The sequence below is a fragment of the Hyperolius riggenbachi genome, chromosome 6 (assembly GCF_040937935.1).
Source record: "Hyperolius riggenbachi isolate aHypRig1 chromosome 6, aHypRig1.pri, whole genome shotgun sequence".
Lineage (NCBI taxonomy): Eukaryota > Metazoa > Chordata > Amphibia > Anura > Hyperoliidae > Hyperolius > Hyperolius riggenbachi.
Window position 1 is genome coordinate 387,838,412 of NC_090651.1, and position 17,866 is coordinate 387,856,277.

General features: G+C 49.6%; 1 protein-coding gene across 1 annotated transcript in view; it reads right to left on the reverse strand.

The window, feature by feature from the left end:
- LOC137523127 (protein RoBo-1-like) overlaps positions 1-17,527 on the reverse strand; it is a 73,783-nt gene extending 56,256 nt beyond the window's left edge. Inside the window, exons 1-2 of the mRNA XM_068243361.1 lie at positions 17,378-17,527; positions 15,993-16,148 (exon numbers count right to left, since the gene is read on the reverse strand). Of these exons, the coding sequence (XP_068099462.1) occupies positions 15,993-16,148; positions 17,378-17,438 (217 nt within the window). The 5' untranslated portion in view covers positions 17,439-17,527. The remainder of the gene's footprint in view (positions 1-15,992; positions 16,149-17,377) is intronic.
- Between the last annotated feature and the right edge of the window lie 339 nt (positions 17,528-17,866).

The window sequence follows — 17,866 nt, forward strand, 5'->3', positions numbered from 1 at the left end:
GGAGGTTAGTGTTAGGCAGAGGAGAGGGGAGGTTAGTGTTAGGCAGAGGAGAGGGAAGGTTAGTGTTAGGCAGAGGAGAGGGAAGGTTGGTGTTAGGCAGAGGAGAGGGAAGGTTAGTGTTAGGCAGAGGAGAGGGAAGGTTAGTGTTAGGCAGAGGAGAGGGGAGATTAGTGTTAGGCAGAGGAGATAGGAGGTTAGTGTTAGGCAGAGGAGAGGGGAGATTAGTGTTAGGCAGAGGAGAGGGGAGATTAGTGTTAGGCAGAGGAGAGGAGGGGTTAGTGTTAGGCAGAGGAGAGGGAAGGTTAGTGTTAGGCAGAGGAGAGGGGAGGTTAGTGTTAGGCAGAGGAGAGGGGAGATTAGTGTTAGGCAGAGGAGAGGGGAGATTAGTGTTAGGCAGAGGAGAGGGAAGGTTAGTGTTAGGCAGAGGAGAGGGGAGGTTAGTGTTAGGCAGAGGAGACGGGAGGTTAGTGTCAGGCAGAGGAGAGGGGAGGTTAGTGTCAGGCAGAGGAGAGGGGAGGTTAGTGTGAGGCAGAGGAGAGGGGAGGTTAGTGTTAGGCAGAGGAGAGGGGAGGTTAGTGTTAGGCAGAGGAGAGGGGAGGTTAGTGTTAGGCAGAGGAGAGGGGGGGTAAGTGTTAGGCAGAGGAGAGGGGAGGTTAGTGTTAGGCAGAGGAGAGGGAAGGTTAGTGTTAGGCAGAGGAGAGGGGAGGTTAGTGTCAGGCAGAGGAGAGGGGTGGATAGTGTCAGGCAGAGGAGAGGGGAGGTTAGTGTTAGGCAGAGGAGAGGGAAGGTTAGTGTTAGGCAGAGGAGAGGGAAGGTTGGTGTTAGGCAGAGGAGAGGGAAGGTTAGTGTTAGGCAGAGGAGAGGGAAGGTTAGTGTTAGGCAGAGGAGAGGGGAGATTAGTGTTAGGCAGAGGAGATAGGAGGTTAGTGTTAGGCAGAGGAGAGGGGAGATTAGTGTTAGGCAGAGGAGAGGGGAGATTAGTGTTAGGCAGAGGAGAGGAGGGGTTAGTGTTAGGCAGAGGAGAGGGAAGGTTAGTGTTAGGCAGAGGAGAGGGGAGGTTAGTGTTAGGCAGAGGAGAGGGGAGATTAGTGTTAGGCAGAGGAGAGGGGAGATTAGTGTTAGGCAGAGGAGAGGGAAGGTTAGTGTTAGGCAGAGGAGAGGGGAGGTTAGTGTTAGGCAGAGGAGAGGGGAGGTTAGTGTTAGGCAGAGGAGAGGGGAGGTTAGTGTTAGGCAGAGGAGAGGGAAGGTTAGTGTTAGGCAGAGGAGAGGGGAGGTTAGTGTCAGGCAGAGGAGAGGGGAGGTTAGTGTTAGGCAGAGGAGAGGGGAGGTTAGTGTCAGGCAGAGGAGAGGGGAGGTTAGTGTCAGGCAGAGGAGAGGGGAGGTTAGTGTTAGGCAGAGAAGAGGGAAGGTTAGTGTTAGGCAGAGGAGAGGGAAGGTTAGTGTTAGGCAGAGGAGAGGGAAGGTTAGTGTTAGGCAGAGGAGAGGGGAGATTAGTGTTAGGCAGAGGAGATAGGAGGTTAGTGTTAGGCAGAGGAGAGGGGAGATTAGTGTTAGGCAGAGGAGAGGGGAGATTAGTGTTAGGCAGAGGAGAGGGGAGGTTAGTGTTAGGCAGAGGAGATAGGAGGTTAGTGTTAGGCAGAGGAGAGGGGAGATTAGTGTTAGGCAGAGGAGAGGGGAGATTAGTGTTAGGCAGAGGAGAGGGGAGGTTAGTGTTAGGCAGAGGAGATAGGAGGTTAGTGTTAGGCAGAGGAGAGGGGAGATTAGTGTTAGGCAGAGGAGAGGGGAGATTAGTGTTAGGCAGAGAAGAGGGGAGGTTAGTGTTAGGCAGAGGAGATAGGAGGTTAGTGTTAGGCAGAGGACAGAGGAGAGGGAAGGTTAGGCAGAGTTAGTGTTAGGCAGAGGAGATAGGAGGTTAGTGTTAGGCAGAGGAGAGGGGAGGTTAGTGTTAGGCAGAGGAGAGGGAAGATTAGTGTTAGGCAGAGGAGAGGGGAGATTAGTGTTAGGCAGAGGAGAGGGAAGGTTAGTGTTAGGCAGAGGAGAGGGGAGGTTAGTGTTAGGCAGAGGAGACGGGAGGTTAGTGTCAGGCAGAGGAGAGGGGAGGTTAGTGTCAGGCAGAGGAGAGGGGAGGTTAGTGTTAGGCAGAGGAGAGGGGAGGTTAGTGTTAGGCAGAGGAGAGGGGAGGTTAGTGTTGGGCAGAGGAGAGGGGAGGTTAGTGTTAGGCAGAGGAGAAGGAAGGTTAGTGTTAGGCAGAGGAGAGGGGAGGTTAGTGTCAGGCAGAGGAGAGGGGAGGTTAGTGTTAGGCAGAGGAGAGGGGAGGTTAGTGTCAGGCAGAGGAGAGGGGAGGTTAGTGTCAGGCAGAGGAGAGGGGAGGTTAGTGTTAGGCAGAGGAGAGGGAAGGTTAGTGTTAGGCAGAGGAGAGGGAAGGTTAGTGTTAGGCAGAGGAGAGGGAAGGTTAGTGTTAGGCAGAGGAGAGGGGAGATTAGTGTTAGGCAGAGGAGATAGGAGGTTAGTGTTAGGCAGAGGAGAAGGGAGATTAGTGTTAGGTAGTGTTGGGCGAACAGTGTTCGCCACTGTTCGGGTTCTGCAGAACATCACCCAGTTCGGGTGATGTTCGAGTTCGGCCGAACACCTGATGGTGTTCGGCCAAACCGTTCGGCCACATGGCCGAACTAAGAGCGCATGGCCGAACGTTCCCCGAACGTTCGGCTAGCGCTGTGATTGGCCGAACGGGTCACGTGGTTCGGACCCGAACGCGCTCTGATTGGCCGAACTGTCACGTGGTTCGGGTAAATAAATACCCGAACCACGTCATATCTCCGCCATTTGTCTGTGGGTTTAGCTTTGGGTAGGCAGGCAGGGTAGTTCGCGCTCCAGCCACGCTAGCCAGGGTCCCCCCTGTCATTGTGTCGCTGCTGGGAACAGTAGTACACCGCTCGCTCAGCCACACTATATAGCATTCTGTTTACTGCCACTCTGTGTACCTCGCTCAGCCACATTATATAGCATTCTGTTCACTGTTCTGTGTCTGCTGGGAATAGTGGTACACCGCTCGCTCAGCCACACTATATAGCATTCTGTTTACTGTTCTGTGTCTGCTGGGAATAGTGGTACACCGCTCGCTCAGCCACACTATATAGCATTCTGTTTACTGTTCTGTGTCTGCTGGGAATAGTGGTACACCGCTCGCTCAGCCACACTATATAGCATTCTGTTTACTGTTCTGTGTCTGCTGGGAATAGTGGTACACCGCTCGCTCAGCCACACTATATAGCATTCTGTTTACTGTTCTGTGTCTGCTGGGAATAGTGGTACACCGCTCGCTCAGCCACACTAGGGGCCTGATTCACAAAGCGGTGCTAACAGTTAGCACCCTGGTGAAAAGCCCTTTATCATGCCTAAACTCAGTTTAGGCATGATAAGTTTAGGTGTGATAAGTTTAGGTGTGATAAGTTTAGGCATGATAAGTTTAGGTGTGATAAGTTTAGGCATGCTAAGTTTAAGCGCCAACTGCGTTAGCACCGCAGTGCACAGCTGATCAAAAGTTTTGCGCTAGCAAAGTCTGGTGCACTTCGCATAGAGTTTAATGGCGCTGCTTTGCGTGCGGGACTTTGCAAGCGATCTAAACTTATCTAAACTTAGCATGCCTAAACTTATCACACCTAAACTTATCACACCTAAACTTATCACGCCTAAACTGGCTTTTCACCAGCATGGTGCAATGGTTATCATGCCTAAAGTCTTTTAGGCATGCTAACTGGGTTAGCACCGCTTTGTGAATCGAGCCCCATATAGCATTCTGTTTACTGTTCTGTGTCTGCTGGGAATAGTGGTACACCGCTCGCTCAGCCACATTATATAGCATTCTGTTTACTGTTCTGTGTCTGCTGGGAATAGTGGTACACCGCTCGCTCAGCCACACTATATAGCATTCTGTTTACTGTTCTGTGTCTGCTGGGAATAGTGGTACACCGCTCGCTCAGCCACACTATATAGCATTCTGTTTACTGTTCTGTGTCTGCTGGGAATAGTAGTACACCGCTCACCCGCCACTGTATAGCATTGTGCTCTGTGTCGCTGCTGGGAATAGTGGTACACCGCTCACCCGTCACTGTATAGCATTGTGCTCTGTGTCGCTGCTGGGAATAGTGGTACTGTATAGCATTTCTGTACTGCCACTGTACTGCTGCCAGTCAGCGTGTACTGTAAGGATAAGTGAAATGAGGAAGAAATCCGGTGAAAGAGGGAGGGGCAAGGGAAGAGGTGTTTCCCCTGACGGTTCACGTACAGGCCACAGGGGAGCACCCAAGAAAACCCACTCAATACCGCCCATGTTGTCCAGGACAACAACCCTCACAAATCCAAAAGAACAGGACCAGATAATTACTTGGATGACCTCTCAAGCGTCCAGCAGTGGGTTAAGCAGCACCAGCACATCACGCACGAGGTCCGAGTCCTCAGCCAGTTACAAGGAGCCAGTGGGCACAAAGCTGACACAACCGGCAGCGACACCACGCACACAACTGCCAGATAACCAGTCCGATGAATTACCTCAGGACACAATGGGGTATTCGCAGGAGCTATTCCCAGCCCAACAAACTTCCACCTTTCAAAGGTCAATGGAGGAACAGCCAGAAATGTTGTGCCTGGATTCACAACCGTTAACTGTGGGAAATGCACCGCGCACTGAAATACAAGGCGAGTCCGAGGAGGACTCGGAAACCCAAATCCCAGAGCAATTTGGGCAGGAGGGGTTGCAATTGCAGGAGGTCGGCCGACAAGATCTGGAAGACGACGTTGGAGTGTGCTGCGCAGAGGTTGTTGTGGGGAGCTCTACTCCACGGCGGCGGCCCACAATGACATATGACGAGTTTGAGGAGATGGAAGAGGAGGGTATGGACAATGTGGACAGAGACCCAGATTTTGTTTGTGAACGAGAACATCGCCGTCGTAGCAGCAGCACAGATGAGTCTGTTGAAGAACCCACTGCTGCACGAGTTCGCCTTGTGCCACAAGGTAGGCGGCGCGCTATTTCAGGCACCACAAGCGTGGAAGTTCAAGTGAGAAGCAAAAGAGGAGCAAACAGAAATCGCCAGCAAGGAGGCAGGTGCTCCAAAGTCTGGGCTTTCTTTGAAGACTGCACTGAGGATGTTACCATGGCGATTTGCAAGGTGTGCAAGACCCGCCTGAGCAGGGGGAAAAGTATTAAAAACCTCTCCACCACCAGCATGAGCCGTCACATGCTATCCAAACATCCCACTCTGTGGGCAAACGCGTCAGGACAGGGTACCAGCAACAACACTGCCTCCCTTGGGTTCACCAGACTCACCACCAGACCCGCCTCAGCAGCAGCAGTAGCCCAGCCATTGCGTGGTTCACAACATTCACAAACATCAGACGACGCTGACACTGTCACTTTCCGGAGTAGTGCTCTTGAGGTCTCCCAGTGTTCATCAAACACAACAACCAACAGCCCTTCCGTGTGCAGCGCTACGGTTCAGTTGTCTGTGTCGGAGATGTTTGAGCGCAAGAGGAAATTGCCAGCAAATGACCCCCGGGCCGTGGCAGTAACAGCCAGCATAGCCAAGCTTCTGGCCTGCGAAATGCTGCCATATCGAGTGGTGGAGACAAACAGCTTCAAGGGCATGATGTCAGTGGCCATCCCACGTTACGTGGTTCCCAGCCGCTACCACTTTGCGCGCTCTGCAGTGCCTGAGTTGCATGAGCACGTGGTCAGCAAAATAACCCGAAGCTTGAAGAATGCCGTTGCCTGCAAGGTTCACCTCACCACTGACACCTGGACGAGTGCGTTCGGCCAGGGTCGATACATCTCCCTTACCGCGCACTGGGTGAACCTTGTGGAGCCTGGCAGCGATTCCTCACCTGCTACGGCGCGGGTGTTGCCCACGCCGCAAACAGCTGCACCGCCGTCCCTCCCACTGGATAACAACAGCAGCACCTACCTCTCTGACTCCTTCTCCTCCAACGCATCTCAAAGCTGTACCTCATCCGGAAACGCTAACCCAGCAGCAGTAGGATCGTGGAAGCAGTGCAGCACAGCTGTTGGCATGCGTCAGCAAGCGTTGCTGAAGCTAATCTGCCTTGGGGATAAGCAGCACACAGGGGAGGAAATTTGGAGGGGAATAAAGGAACAGACGGATTTGTGGCTGGCACCGCTGGACCTGAAACCGGGCATGGTTGTGTGTGATAATGGGAGTAATCTCATTCGCGCTTTAAAGGGGAACTGAAGAGAGAGGTATATGGAGGCTGTCATGTTTATTTCCTTTTAGACAACACCAGTTGCCTGGCAGCCCTGCTGATCCTCTGCCTCTAATACTATTAGCCATAGCCCCTGAACAAGCATGCAGCAGATCAGGTGTTTCAGTGGTTCAGACTTATAAGTCTGATCTGACAAGACTAGCTGAATGCTTGTTTCTGGTTTCCATCAGATACTACTGCAGAGAAATAGACCAGCAGGGCTGCCAGGCAACTGGTATTGATTAAAAGGAAATAAACATGACAGCCTCCATATACCTCTCTTTTCAGTTCCCCTTTAAGGTTGGCTAAGCTGACACACATCCCTTGCCTGGCGCACGTGATGAACCTAGTAGTTCAGCGGTTCCTGAGGACATACCCAGGCGTGGCCGATCTTCTGTTGAAGGTGCGTCGAGTGGCCAAACATTGTAGAAATTCCAGTACTGCTTCGGGGGCACTCGCCAAGATGCAGGAGCGATTCAATCTCCCCCACCATCGCTTGCTGTGTGATGTCCCTACGCGCTGGAATTCTACGCTGCACATGCTAGCCCGCTTTTGCGAGCAGAAGAGTGCAGTGGTCCAGTACATGACAGCGCAGTACCGAGGCGCATCCGGCCAGCTGCCAAGCTTCTGTGGATCCGATTGGGCCAACATGTTGGACCTCTGCCAAGTCCTCCAAAATTTTGAGCAATCCACGTTGCTTGTGAGCAGTGACAACTCTTCAGTCAGCATTACCATACCACTGCTGTGTTTACTGAAGAGGTCGATGTTAAAAATCAAGGAAACAGCTGTCATGATGCAACTGGGGGAATCTGAAGGAGAAAACGATCAGCGTGATGGTACCAACATCAGGCCATCCGCCTCAGGGAACGCTGGCCCCTGCAGCTATGACGAAGAAGAGGAGGAGGAACAGCTGGAGTTGGAGCAGGAATTTCATGCCACCACTGACGAGGGCCAGAGCGGTGCACGTTGGACTTCCACAATTCAACGCGAATGGTCAGCAGAAGCAGACCAGGAGGAAGGTGACGACTATGATGCATCACAACAACTATCACAACGCTCACAAGAGGATGATGAGGATTCTGGTAGGACTCTGGCACACATGGCTCAATTCATGCTAGACTGCATTGAACGTGACCCACGCATTGTGCGCATTCTGGACAACACCAATTACTGGGTTTATACCCTTCTGGATCCACGGTACAAACACAATGTTCCAAAACTGCTTGAAGAAAGAGTCAGACAGGTCAAAATGGAAGAATACCAGCAGGCCCTTGTGGAGACTTTAGAGAGGAGATTGACATCCTCCCCCTCCTCTAGCCAGTTGTACGCAGACAGACTGACTTCCGCAAACCCAGGACGACCAGGAGGGCAGCAAACAACGCAAGCCGCAGCTAGTACCCAAAAGGGAACGGTATCGGCAGTGTCCTTGGAGTGGGAAAATTTTCTGACACCCATGCAGCAGCAGCCCACTGAACAGCAAGCGTGCAGATCCACCTCCAACACCGATCGCCTGGAGAAGATGGTCAAGGACTACATGTCAGATGACGTAGCTGTGTCGAACAATCCATCTGCACCCTTCAACTATTGGGTATCGAAGCTAGACACCTGGCACGAACTGGCAATGTACGCAATAGAGGTGCTGGCTTGCCCGGCAGCCAGCGTTATGTCGGAACGCTGTTTCAGTGCTGCCGGAGGCATCGTCACAGATCGGCGTATCCGCCTCTCTACAGAAAATGCAGACCGTCTGACTCAAATTAAAATGAATCAATCCTGGATTGGAAATGACTACGCAACACTCCAGGACCCCAACCAAGTAACATGACCAATGAACATCTGGGATGGTGTAGCGTTTCCGGTCCCTGTTTATTGAACCTCTCATCTGTATTACATTTATGACTGCATGGCGGCAAAAAGCATTGCTGCTATATCCGCACGCTTTTTGTCCTCATGCAAGGCCTGGGTTGTTGTGTCTCAAAAACCGTGGCCTTCTCCTCCTGCGCCTGCTCCTGTTCCATCACGTCTGCTGCTGCTGGGTTAGCGTTGCCGCGTGGTCCCTGTTTATTGAACCACTTATCTTTATTACATTTATGACTGCATGGCGGTACAAAGCATGCTATCCGCACGCTTCTTGCCCTCATGCAAGGCCTGGGTTGTTGTGTATCACAAAGCGTGGCCTTCTCCTCCTGCGCCTCCTCCTGCTCCATCACGTCTGCTGCTGCTGGGTTAGCGTTGCCGCGTGGTCCCTGTTTATTGAACCACTTATCTTTATTACATTTATGACTGCATGGCGGTACAAAGCATGCTATCCGCACGCTTCTTGCCCTCATGCAAGGCCTGGGTTGTTGTGTCTCACAAAGCGTGGCCTTCTCTTCCTGCACCTCCTCCTGTTCCATCACGTCTGCTGCTGCTGGGTTAGCGTTGCCGCGTGGTCCCTGTTTATTGAACCACTTATCTTTATTACATTTATGACTGCATGGCGGTAAAAAGCATGCTATCCGCACGCTTTTTGTCCTCATGCAAGGCCTGGGTTGTTGTGTCTCACAAAGCGTGGCCTTCTCCTCCTGCGCCTCCTCCTGTTCCATCACGTCTGCTGCTGCTGCTGCTGCTGGGTTAGCGTTGCCGGTCCCTGTTTATGGAACCTCTTATCTTTATTACATTTATGACTGCATGGCGGTACAAAGCATGCTATCCGCACGCTTCTTGCCCTCATGCAAGGCCTGGGTTGTTGTGTCTCACAAAGCGTGGCCTTCTCCTCCTGCGCCTCCTCCTGTTCCATCACGTGTGCTGCTGCTGGGTTAGCGTTACCGGTCCCTTTTCCTGGAACCTCTTATATGTATTACATTTATGACTGCATGCCGACAAAAAACATGTTACCTGTGCAAAGAAAACAGACATTTCCCGCATTTAAAAGACAGTTTTCCCTTTGAAACTTTAAAATCGATTTTCTCAAAAACTATAAGCTCTTTTTGCTATTTTTTTTTTCCTCTTGTACCCACTCCCAAGGTGCACATACCCTGTAAATTTGGGGTATGTAGCATGTAAGGAGGCTTTACAAACCACAAAAGTTCGGGTCCCCATTGACTTCCATTATGTTCGGAGTTCGGGTCGAACACCCGAACATCGCGGCCATGTTCGGCCTGTTCGGCCCGAACCCGAACATCTAGATGTTCGCCCAACACTAGTGTTAGGCAGAGGAGAGGGGAGATTAGTGTTAGGCAGAGGAGAGGGGAGGTTAGTGTTAGGCAGAGGAGAGGGGAGATTAGTGTTAGGCAGAGGAGAGGGGAGGTTAGTGTTAGGCAGAGGAGAGGGAAGGTTAGTGTTAGGCAGAGGAGAGGGGAGATTAGTGTTAGGCAGAGGAGAGGGGAGATTAGTGTTAGGCAGAGGAGAGGGGAGGTTAGTGTTAGGCAGAGGAGATAGGAGGTTAGTGTTAGGCAGAGGAGAGGGGAGATTAGTGTTAGGCAGAGGAGAGGGGAGATTAGTGTTAGGCAGAGAAGAGGGGAGGTTAGTGTTAGGCAGAGGAGATAGGAGGTTAGTGTTAGGCAGAGGACAGGGGAGGTTAGTGTTAGGCAGAGGAGAGGGGGGGTTAGTGTTAGGCAGAGGAGATAGGAGGTTAGTGTTAGGCAGAGGACAGGGGAGGTTAGTGTTAGGCAGAGGAGAGGGGAGGTTAGTGTTAGGCAGAGGAGAGGAGGGGTTAGTGTTAGGCAGAGGAGAGGGAAGGTTAGTGTTAGGCAGAGGAGAGAGGAGATTAGTGTTAGGCAGAGGAGAGGGGAGGTTAGTGTTAGGCAGAGGAGAGGGAAGGTTAGTGTTAGGCAGAGGAGAGGGGAGGTTAGTGTTAGGCAGAGGAGATAGGAGGTTAGTGTTAGGCAGAGGACAGGGGAGGTTAGTGTTAGGCAGAGGAGAGGGGAGGTTAGTGTTAGGCAGAGGAGAGGAGGGGTTAGTGTTAGGCAGAGGAGAGGGAAGGTTAGTGTTAGGCAGAGGAGAGAGGAGATTAGTGTTAGGCAGAGGAGAGGGGAGGTTAGTGTTAGGCAGAGGAGGTTCTGCTTACTCCTGGTGAGATTATGACTACAGCCGACAATTTCACTTTAGAGTTGCAGCGCCACCCGGAGGATGGAGGCATAACTGCCGCGCTGGAGCCAGGGAGGTGAGTGATTGAAAAACTGCTGCAGATCTCCCGGGCAGCATGATTTTTTCCAGGTTTTAGGGTCTGAAGGGGTGCAAAAAAATTGCATCGCTTTTAGACCCTAAAATCCGGAAAGAATCATAACGCCACGGGGTTTAAGGTCCCTGTTTACCCATAAATAAGACTTTAATCTTAAAAGGAGACAAATAAGGGGATCACGTCTACATATTTTAGTATGCCAACTTGACTAGACCCATTGGTCAAGTTTCTTTCGGGTCATTTGTATCAGAGAGTGGGAGAGGTCAGGTACGGCAACGTCTCCTACTGAATAGGTGCAGCTTACTGAACAGGCAGAGCCGAGATTCCAACCCTGGTCTCCTGTGTCAGAGGCAGAGCCCTTAAAGGAAACCAGAGACGAGATCAACTAAAAATGTTATACATACCTGGGGCTTCCTCCAGCCCCATAAGCTCGGGTCGCTCCCACGCCGCCATCCTCTGTCTTCTCCTTCTTCTGTACTGGGTTATGCAACTTCAGCCAGTCGCAGCCAGTCTGAGCAAGAGAAGTGCGCCCTCTACGTATCTCAGACCTTCTACTTTTCAGTGAAGTGCTGAAAAGTTATTTTAAAGCGGTATTGTCACCATAAAAATCTAATTTCAACAGCAACTGGTCTGAGTGTATTACGTGATAAAGATGCCAATCCTGCATTCAAAATGTTCAAAACTTTTTCTGCTGTTATGGTTTGTAGTTATCACATACTTTATGAGCACTGGCCCTAGTGCCAAACAGTGCCAAAGAGTTGAATGCTGGGAGTTCTTTTTATCTATAATATATTCTCTCTCTTCCATTTATTTCCCTGCCTAGCTGCTTATCAGAAACACCCTCTGATTACTTGTGTTTACAAGCAAGGCTGAGGTGACTCAGCGATTGGATGTGTAAATAAAAAAAAACAGTGCAGTTGTTAGTATACACCTCAGTGGGAGTGTCTGAAGACTCTGGGAGGAGGGCAGCTAATGAATACACAATGAGCAAGAGAAGGGAGAGGGAAAAACAAGAGTCAGGAAGGATATGATGTCAGCATTAGCTTGGCAAGATGGCCACTGCCTAGAATAGGATTTTCTGCTTTTCCTTTATAAAATTCTCAGGAATCATTACGTGGATAGCACAATACACAGGAGAGGGGAGATTAGTGTTAGGCAGAGGAGATAGGAGGTTAGTGTTAGGCAGAGGAGAGGGGAGATTAGTGTTAGGCAGAGGAGAGGAGAGATTAGTGTTAGGCAGAGGAGATAGGAGGTTAGTGTTAGGCAGAGGAGATAGGAGCTTAGTGTTAGGCAGAGGACAGGGGAGGTTAGTGTTAGGCAGAGGAGAGGGGAGGTTAGTGTTAGGCAGAGGAGAGGGAAGGTTAGTGTTAGGCAGAGGAGAGGGGAGATTAGTGTTAGGCAGAGGAGAGGGAAGGTTAGTGTTAGGCAGAGGAGAGGGGAGGTTAGTGTTAGGCAGAGGAGACGGGAGGTTAGTGTCAGGCAGAGGAGATGGGAGGTTAGTGTCAGGCAGAGGAGAGGGGAGGTTAGTGTTAGGCAGAGGAGAGGGGAGGTTAGTGTTAGGCAGAGGAGAGAGGAGATTAGTGTTAGGCAGAGGAGAGGGGAGGTTAGTGTTAGGCAGAGGAGAGGGGAGATTAGTGTTAGGCAGAGGAGAGGGGAGATTAGTGTTAGGCAGAGGAGAGGAGGGGTTAGTGTTAGGCAGAGGAGAGGGAAGGTTAGTGTTAGGCAGAGGAGAGGGGAGGTTAGTGTTAGGCAGAGGAGAGGGGAGATTAGTGTTAGGCAGAGGAGAGGGGAGATTAGTGTTAGGCAGAGGAGAGGGAAGGTTAGTGTTAGGCAGAGGAGAGGGGAGGTTAGTGTTAGGCAGAGGAGAGGGGAGGTTAGTGTTAGGCAGAGGAGAGGGGAGGTTAGTGTTAGGCAGAGGAGAGGGAAGGTTAGTGTTAGGCAGAGGAGAGGGGAGGTTAGTGTCAGGCAGAGGAGAGGGGAGGTTAGTGTTAGGCAGAGGAGAGGGGAGGTTAGTGTCAGGCAGAGGAGAGGGGAGGTTAGTGTCAGGCAGAGGAGAGGGGAGGTTAGTGTTAGGCAGAGGAGAGGGAAGGTTAGTGTTAGGCAGAGGAGAGGGAAGGTTAGTGTTAGGCAGAGGAGAGGGAAGGTTAGTGTTAGGCAGAGGAGAGGGGAGATTAGTGTTAGGCAGAGGAGATAGGAGGTTAGTGTTAGGCAGAGGAGAGGGGAGATTAGTGTTAGGCAGAGGAGAGGGGAGATTAGTGTTAGGCAGAGGAGAGGGGAGGTTAGTGTTAGGCAGAGGAGATAGGAGGTTAGTGTTAGGCAGAGGAGAGGGGAGATTAGTGTTAGGCAGAGGAGAGGGGAGATTAGTGTTAGGCAGAGGAGAGGGGAGGTTAGTGTTAGGCAGAGGAGATAGGAGGTTAGTGTTAGGCAGAGGAGAGGGGAGATTAGTGTTAGGCAGAGGAGAGGGGAGATTAGTGTTAGGCAGAGAAGAGGGGAGGTTAGTGTTAGGCAGAGGAGATAGGAGGTTAGTGTTAGGCAGAGGACAGAGGAGAGGGAAGGTTAGGCAGAGTTAGTGTTAGGCAGAGGAGATAGGAGGTTAGTGTTAGGCAGAGGAGAGGGGAGGTTAGTGTTAGGCAGAGGAGAGGGGAGATTAGTGTTAGGCAGAGGAGAGGGGAGATTAGTGTTAGGCAGAGGAGAGGGAAGGTTAGTGTTAGGCAGAGGAGAGGGGAGGTTAGTGTTAGGCAGAGGAGACGGGAGGTTAGTGTCAGGCAGAGGAGAGGGGAGGTTAGTGTCAGGCAGAGGAGAGGGGAGGTTAGTGTTAGGCAGAGGAGAGGGGAGGTTAGTGTTAGGCAGAGGAGAGGGGAGGTTAGTGTTAGGCAGAGGAGAGGGGAGGTTAGTGTTAGGCAGAGGAGAGGGGAGATTAGTGTTAGGCAGAGGAGAGGGGAGGTTAGTGTTAGGCAGAGGAGATAGGAGGTTAGTGTTAGGCAGAGGAGAGGGGAGATTAGTGTTAGGCAGAGGAGAGGGGAGATTAGTGTTAGGCAGAGAAGAGGGGAGGTTAGTGTTAGGCAGAGGAGATAGGAGGTTAGTGTTAGGCAGAGGACAGGGGAGGTTAGTGTTAGGCAGAGGAGAGGGGGGTTAGTGTTAGGCAGAGGAGATAGGAGGTTAGTGTTAGGCAGAGGACAGGGGAGGTTAGTGTTAGGCAGAGGAGAGGGGAGGTTAGTGTTAGGCAGAGGAGAGGAGGGGTTAGTGTTAGGCAGAGGAGAGGGAAGGTTAGTGTTAGGCAGAGGAGAGAGGAGATTAGTGTTAGGCAGAGGAGAGGGGAGGTTAGTGTTAGGCAGAGGAGAGGGAAGGTTAGTGTTAGGCAGAGGAGAGGGGAGGTTAGTGTTAGGCAGAGGAGATAGGAGGTTAGTGTTAGGCAGAGGACAGGGGAGGTTAGTGTTAGGCAGAGGAGAGGGGAGGTTAGTGTTAGGCAGAGGAGAGGAGGGGTTAGTGTTAGGCAGAGGAGAGGGAAGGTTAGTGTTAGGCAGAGGAGAGAGGAGATTAGTGTTAGGCAGAGGAGAGGGGAGGTTAGTGTTAGGCAGAGGAGGTTCTGCTTACTCCTGGTGAGATTATGACTACAGCCGACAATTTCACTTTAGAGTTGCAGCGCCACCCGGAGGATGGAGGCATAACTGCCGCGCTGGAGCCAGGGAGGTGAGTGATTGAAAAACTGCTGCAGATCTCCCGGGCAGCATGATTTTTTCCAGGTTTTAGGGTCTGAAGGGGTGCAAAAAAATTGCATCGCTTTTAGACCCTAAAATCCGGAAAGAATCATAACGCCACGGGGTTTAAGGTCCCTGTTTACCCATAAATAAGACTTTAATCTTAAAAGGAGACAAATAAGGGGATCACGTCTACATATTTTAGTATGCCAACTTGACTAGACCCATTGGTCAAGTTTCTTTCGGGTCATTTGTATCAGAGAGTGGGAGAGGTCAGGTACGGCAACGTCTCCTACTGAATAGGTGCAGCTTACTGAACAGGCAGAGCCGAGATTCCAACCCTGGTCTCCTGTGTCAGAGGCAGAGCCCTTAAAGGAAACCAGAGACGAGATCAACTAAAAATGTTATACATACCTGGGGCTTCCTCCAGCCCCATAAGCTCGGGTCGCTCCCACGCCGCCATCCTCTGTCTTCTCCTTCTTCTGTACTGGGTTATGCAACTTCAGCCAGTCGCAGCCAGTCTGAGCAAGAGAAGTGCGCCCTCTACGTATCTCAGACCTTCTACTTTTCAGTGAAGTGCTGAAAAGTTATTTTAAAGCGGTATTGTCACCATAAAAATCTAATTTCAACAGCAACTGGTCTGAGTGTATTACGTGATAAAGATGCCAATCCTGCATTCAAAATGTTCAAAACTTTTTCTGCTGTTATGGTTTGTAGTTATCACATACTTTATGAGCACTGGCCCTAGTGCCAAACAGTGCCAAAGAGTTGAATGCTGGGAGTTCTTTTTATCTATAATATATTCTCTCTCTTCCATTTATTTCCCTGCCTAGCTGCTTATCAGAAACACCCTCTGATTACTTGGGCTTGATTCACAAAGCGGTGCTAACAGTTAGCACGCTGGTGAAAAGCCCTTTATCATGCCTAAACTCAGTTTAGGCATGATAAGTTTAGGTGTGATAAGTTTAGGTGTGATAAGTTTAGGCATGATAAGTTTAGGTGTGATAAGTTTAGGCATGCTAAGTTTAAGCGCCAACTGCGTTAGCACCGCAGTGCACAGCTGATCAAAAGTTTTGCGCTAGCAAAGACTGGTGCACTTCGTATAAAGTTTAATGGCGCTGCTTTGCGTGCGGGACTTTGCAAGCGATCTGAACTTATCTAAACTTAGCATGCCTAAACTTATCACACCTAAACTTATCATGCCTAAACTTATCACGCCTAAACTGGCTTTTCACCAGCATGGTGCAATGGTTATCATGCCTAAAGTCTTTTAGGCATGCTAACTGGGTTAGCACCGCTTTGTGAATCGAGCCCCTTGTGTTTACAAGCAAGGCTGAGGTGACTCAGCGATTGGATGTGTAAATAAAAAAAAACAGTGCAGTTGTTAGTATACACCTCAGTGGGAGTGTCTGAAGACTCTGTGAGGAGGGCAGCTAATGAATACACAATGAGCAAGAGAAGGGAGAGGGAAAAACAAGAGTCAGGAAGGATATGATGTCAGCATTAGCTTGGCAAGATGGCCACTGCCTAGAATAGGATTTTCTGCTTTTCCTTTATAAAATTCTCAGGAATCATTACGTGGATAGCACAATACATCAGTTATGTAAGTAGAAGTAGTATTTATCTACTTATATATGTGTTTTTTATTTCTAGGTTAGCATGGGTGTCGCTTGTTCTTTAAGGAGAAGATGAAATATGATCCCTCAGGAGAAAAAGTTAATTGCATTTGGGCCTTTGAGAGTTGAGGATCCACAGGTTAGATATCAGGAAAACTCTCATCTTAACAGACAGCACTTAGTCAACCGTTGCTTAACGGTCCACCATTTCGATCAAATGTCTATGCATAAACAGACATGTAACAAAAGTATGAGCATACTTACCTCTGATCATGCCACAGTTGCATCTGTTTTTCCAGCAACATTCACTATGAAGGGAATAATTATATCCAGTGGAAGTCAGGGACATTGTCTGTCTACAGATGAAAGATTGCCGGTAAGGAAGACATCCTTTCTTGACTTTAACCCTCAGATCATCTCCTGGGGCAGGAAGACAACACAGCCATGTAAGTATATAAACAAATAGGTCCAAAAGTGTTTTCCTCAAGTCTACTCTTGCTCACTTTGGGATGGTGGTCTACATTCATGCAAATTACGGGTTCCAGAGAAGAACAAATTGATTTAGGAAAAGTTACATTTTGTAACTCAGGTTTATGATCTAATATTGAATTTTGGCCTTGATGGAAACACATTTTTGCAATTTAACAGCTTCCAGACCAGGCTGATTGAAATCTACGGCATGTTTGGGACCTGTTATCCCTGCCAGGACATAGACGTCAATTCCTGCTCCGCTTGCTCCCTTCGCTATCACCGATCACGCCACTCTCCCACCGCTGCAGCCCACTCTCTCTGCTGTCGCTATGACAGCAGAGCTCCGTCAGCCAGTTAGGAGACAATTTCATTGGTTCACAGTGATCACAGGGTCAGGAGCCAATGAAATCTGCTCCTGACCGCTCTATTGCCATAGCGACTTCAGAGAGAGCGGGCTGCAGTGACAGGAGAGAACCGTGAAAATCAAGAGCTGTGGCGGGTCCATGTGGCGTGACGTGGATGAGCCCTGTTTATTGTACCAGAAAGTCTCAGGTCCTCAAGCTGCCAGAGACTTCTGGTATGTAATAATGTATAATAATAATAATGTAATATCTATTAAGTAATGTTCTTGAAATAGCCTATAGCGTTCCATGTGCAGCCTGCGATGGTTTGCTATGTATGCTGACCTAAACCATGGAAGGTAACATACTATTGTTTGGGAATTAGAATGGCCCCAAAGTTTTGTTTTTGTATCCTCATTTTATACAGCAGCCAGAATTGTATTGCATGTAAGCACTGCTCAGTGCTATAATGCCAAATGCCTGCTCACAGCCCACCTCCAGCCTCGGTCAGCTGAGGTCTCCTTCGGACAACGCACAGAGGTATGCGTCTCCAGCATGGATATCCCTCTGTACTTATCTTAGCTAGCTTTACCTCAGGTCAGGGGTCCTTAGAATTCAGACTTTAAACAGCTCTAACATAAACATAAAACAGCAGTAGTGGGTTTATCAGTAGGGGCATTGATGGAGTCCTGATGAAGCAAGGTCTAGGAATCCAGCAAAAATCAACCATCGGCGTACATATATGATAAAAGAGTAAAAAGAATAAAACGCAAGTTGTTGTATCTCCATTACAATCGACGTTTTAGACAAAGGTTGGTGTTTTGGTTTTGGTCTTACCTACTTTGCTGTATTCCATTTGCTTTACACAGGAATCCATTCTACTCGGACACTCTTTCATCGGACCGTAGCAGTCATTCCTTCCAAAGGCTTTGCAATGTCGACAGCACAGGCCATCGCCTAAAAGTGAAACCCTCACTGTAAGACTCCCTGACAATGTAACATACAAGTCAGTAAAGATAAATAAATGGTATGTACCCCTGAAATCAAAGACACAACTTTTAAGGTCTTGTTTTTTATAAAGTATTTGTGTACTTACTCTATAGGGCCTTTTTACACTTAATGCGCTGCGTTTTGGCTAATGGGACGCAATGAGGCGCAGCTCAACACAACGCATTACAGGAATACTATTGATGCCCAAGTGTTCTAAAATAATAGTATACGAATAATGTCTAAGTAGCTGTGTAAACATTTGTTATAAATCACCTTTTGCTCCGGCACCAGCAAACTCTTCAGCAAGAGTTGCAAACACGACTCATCGCAGCAAGC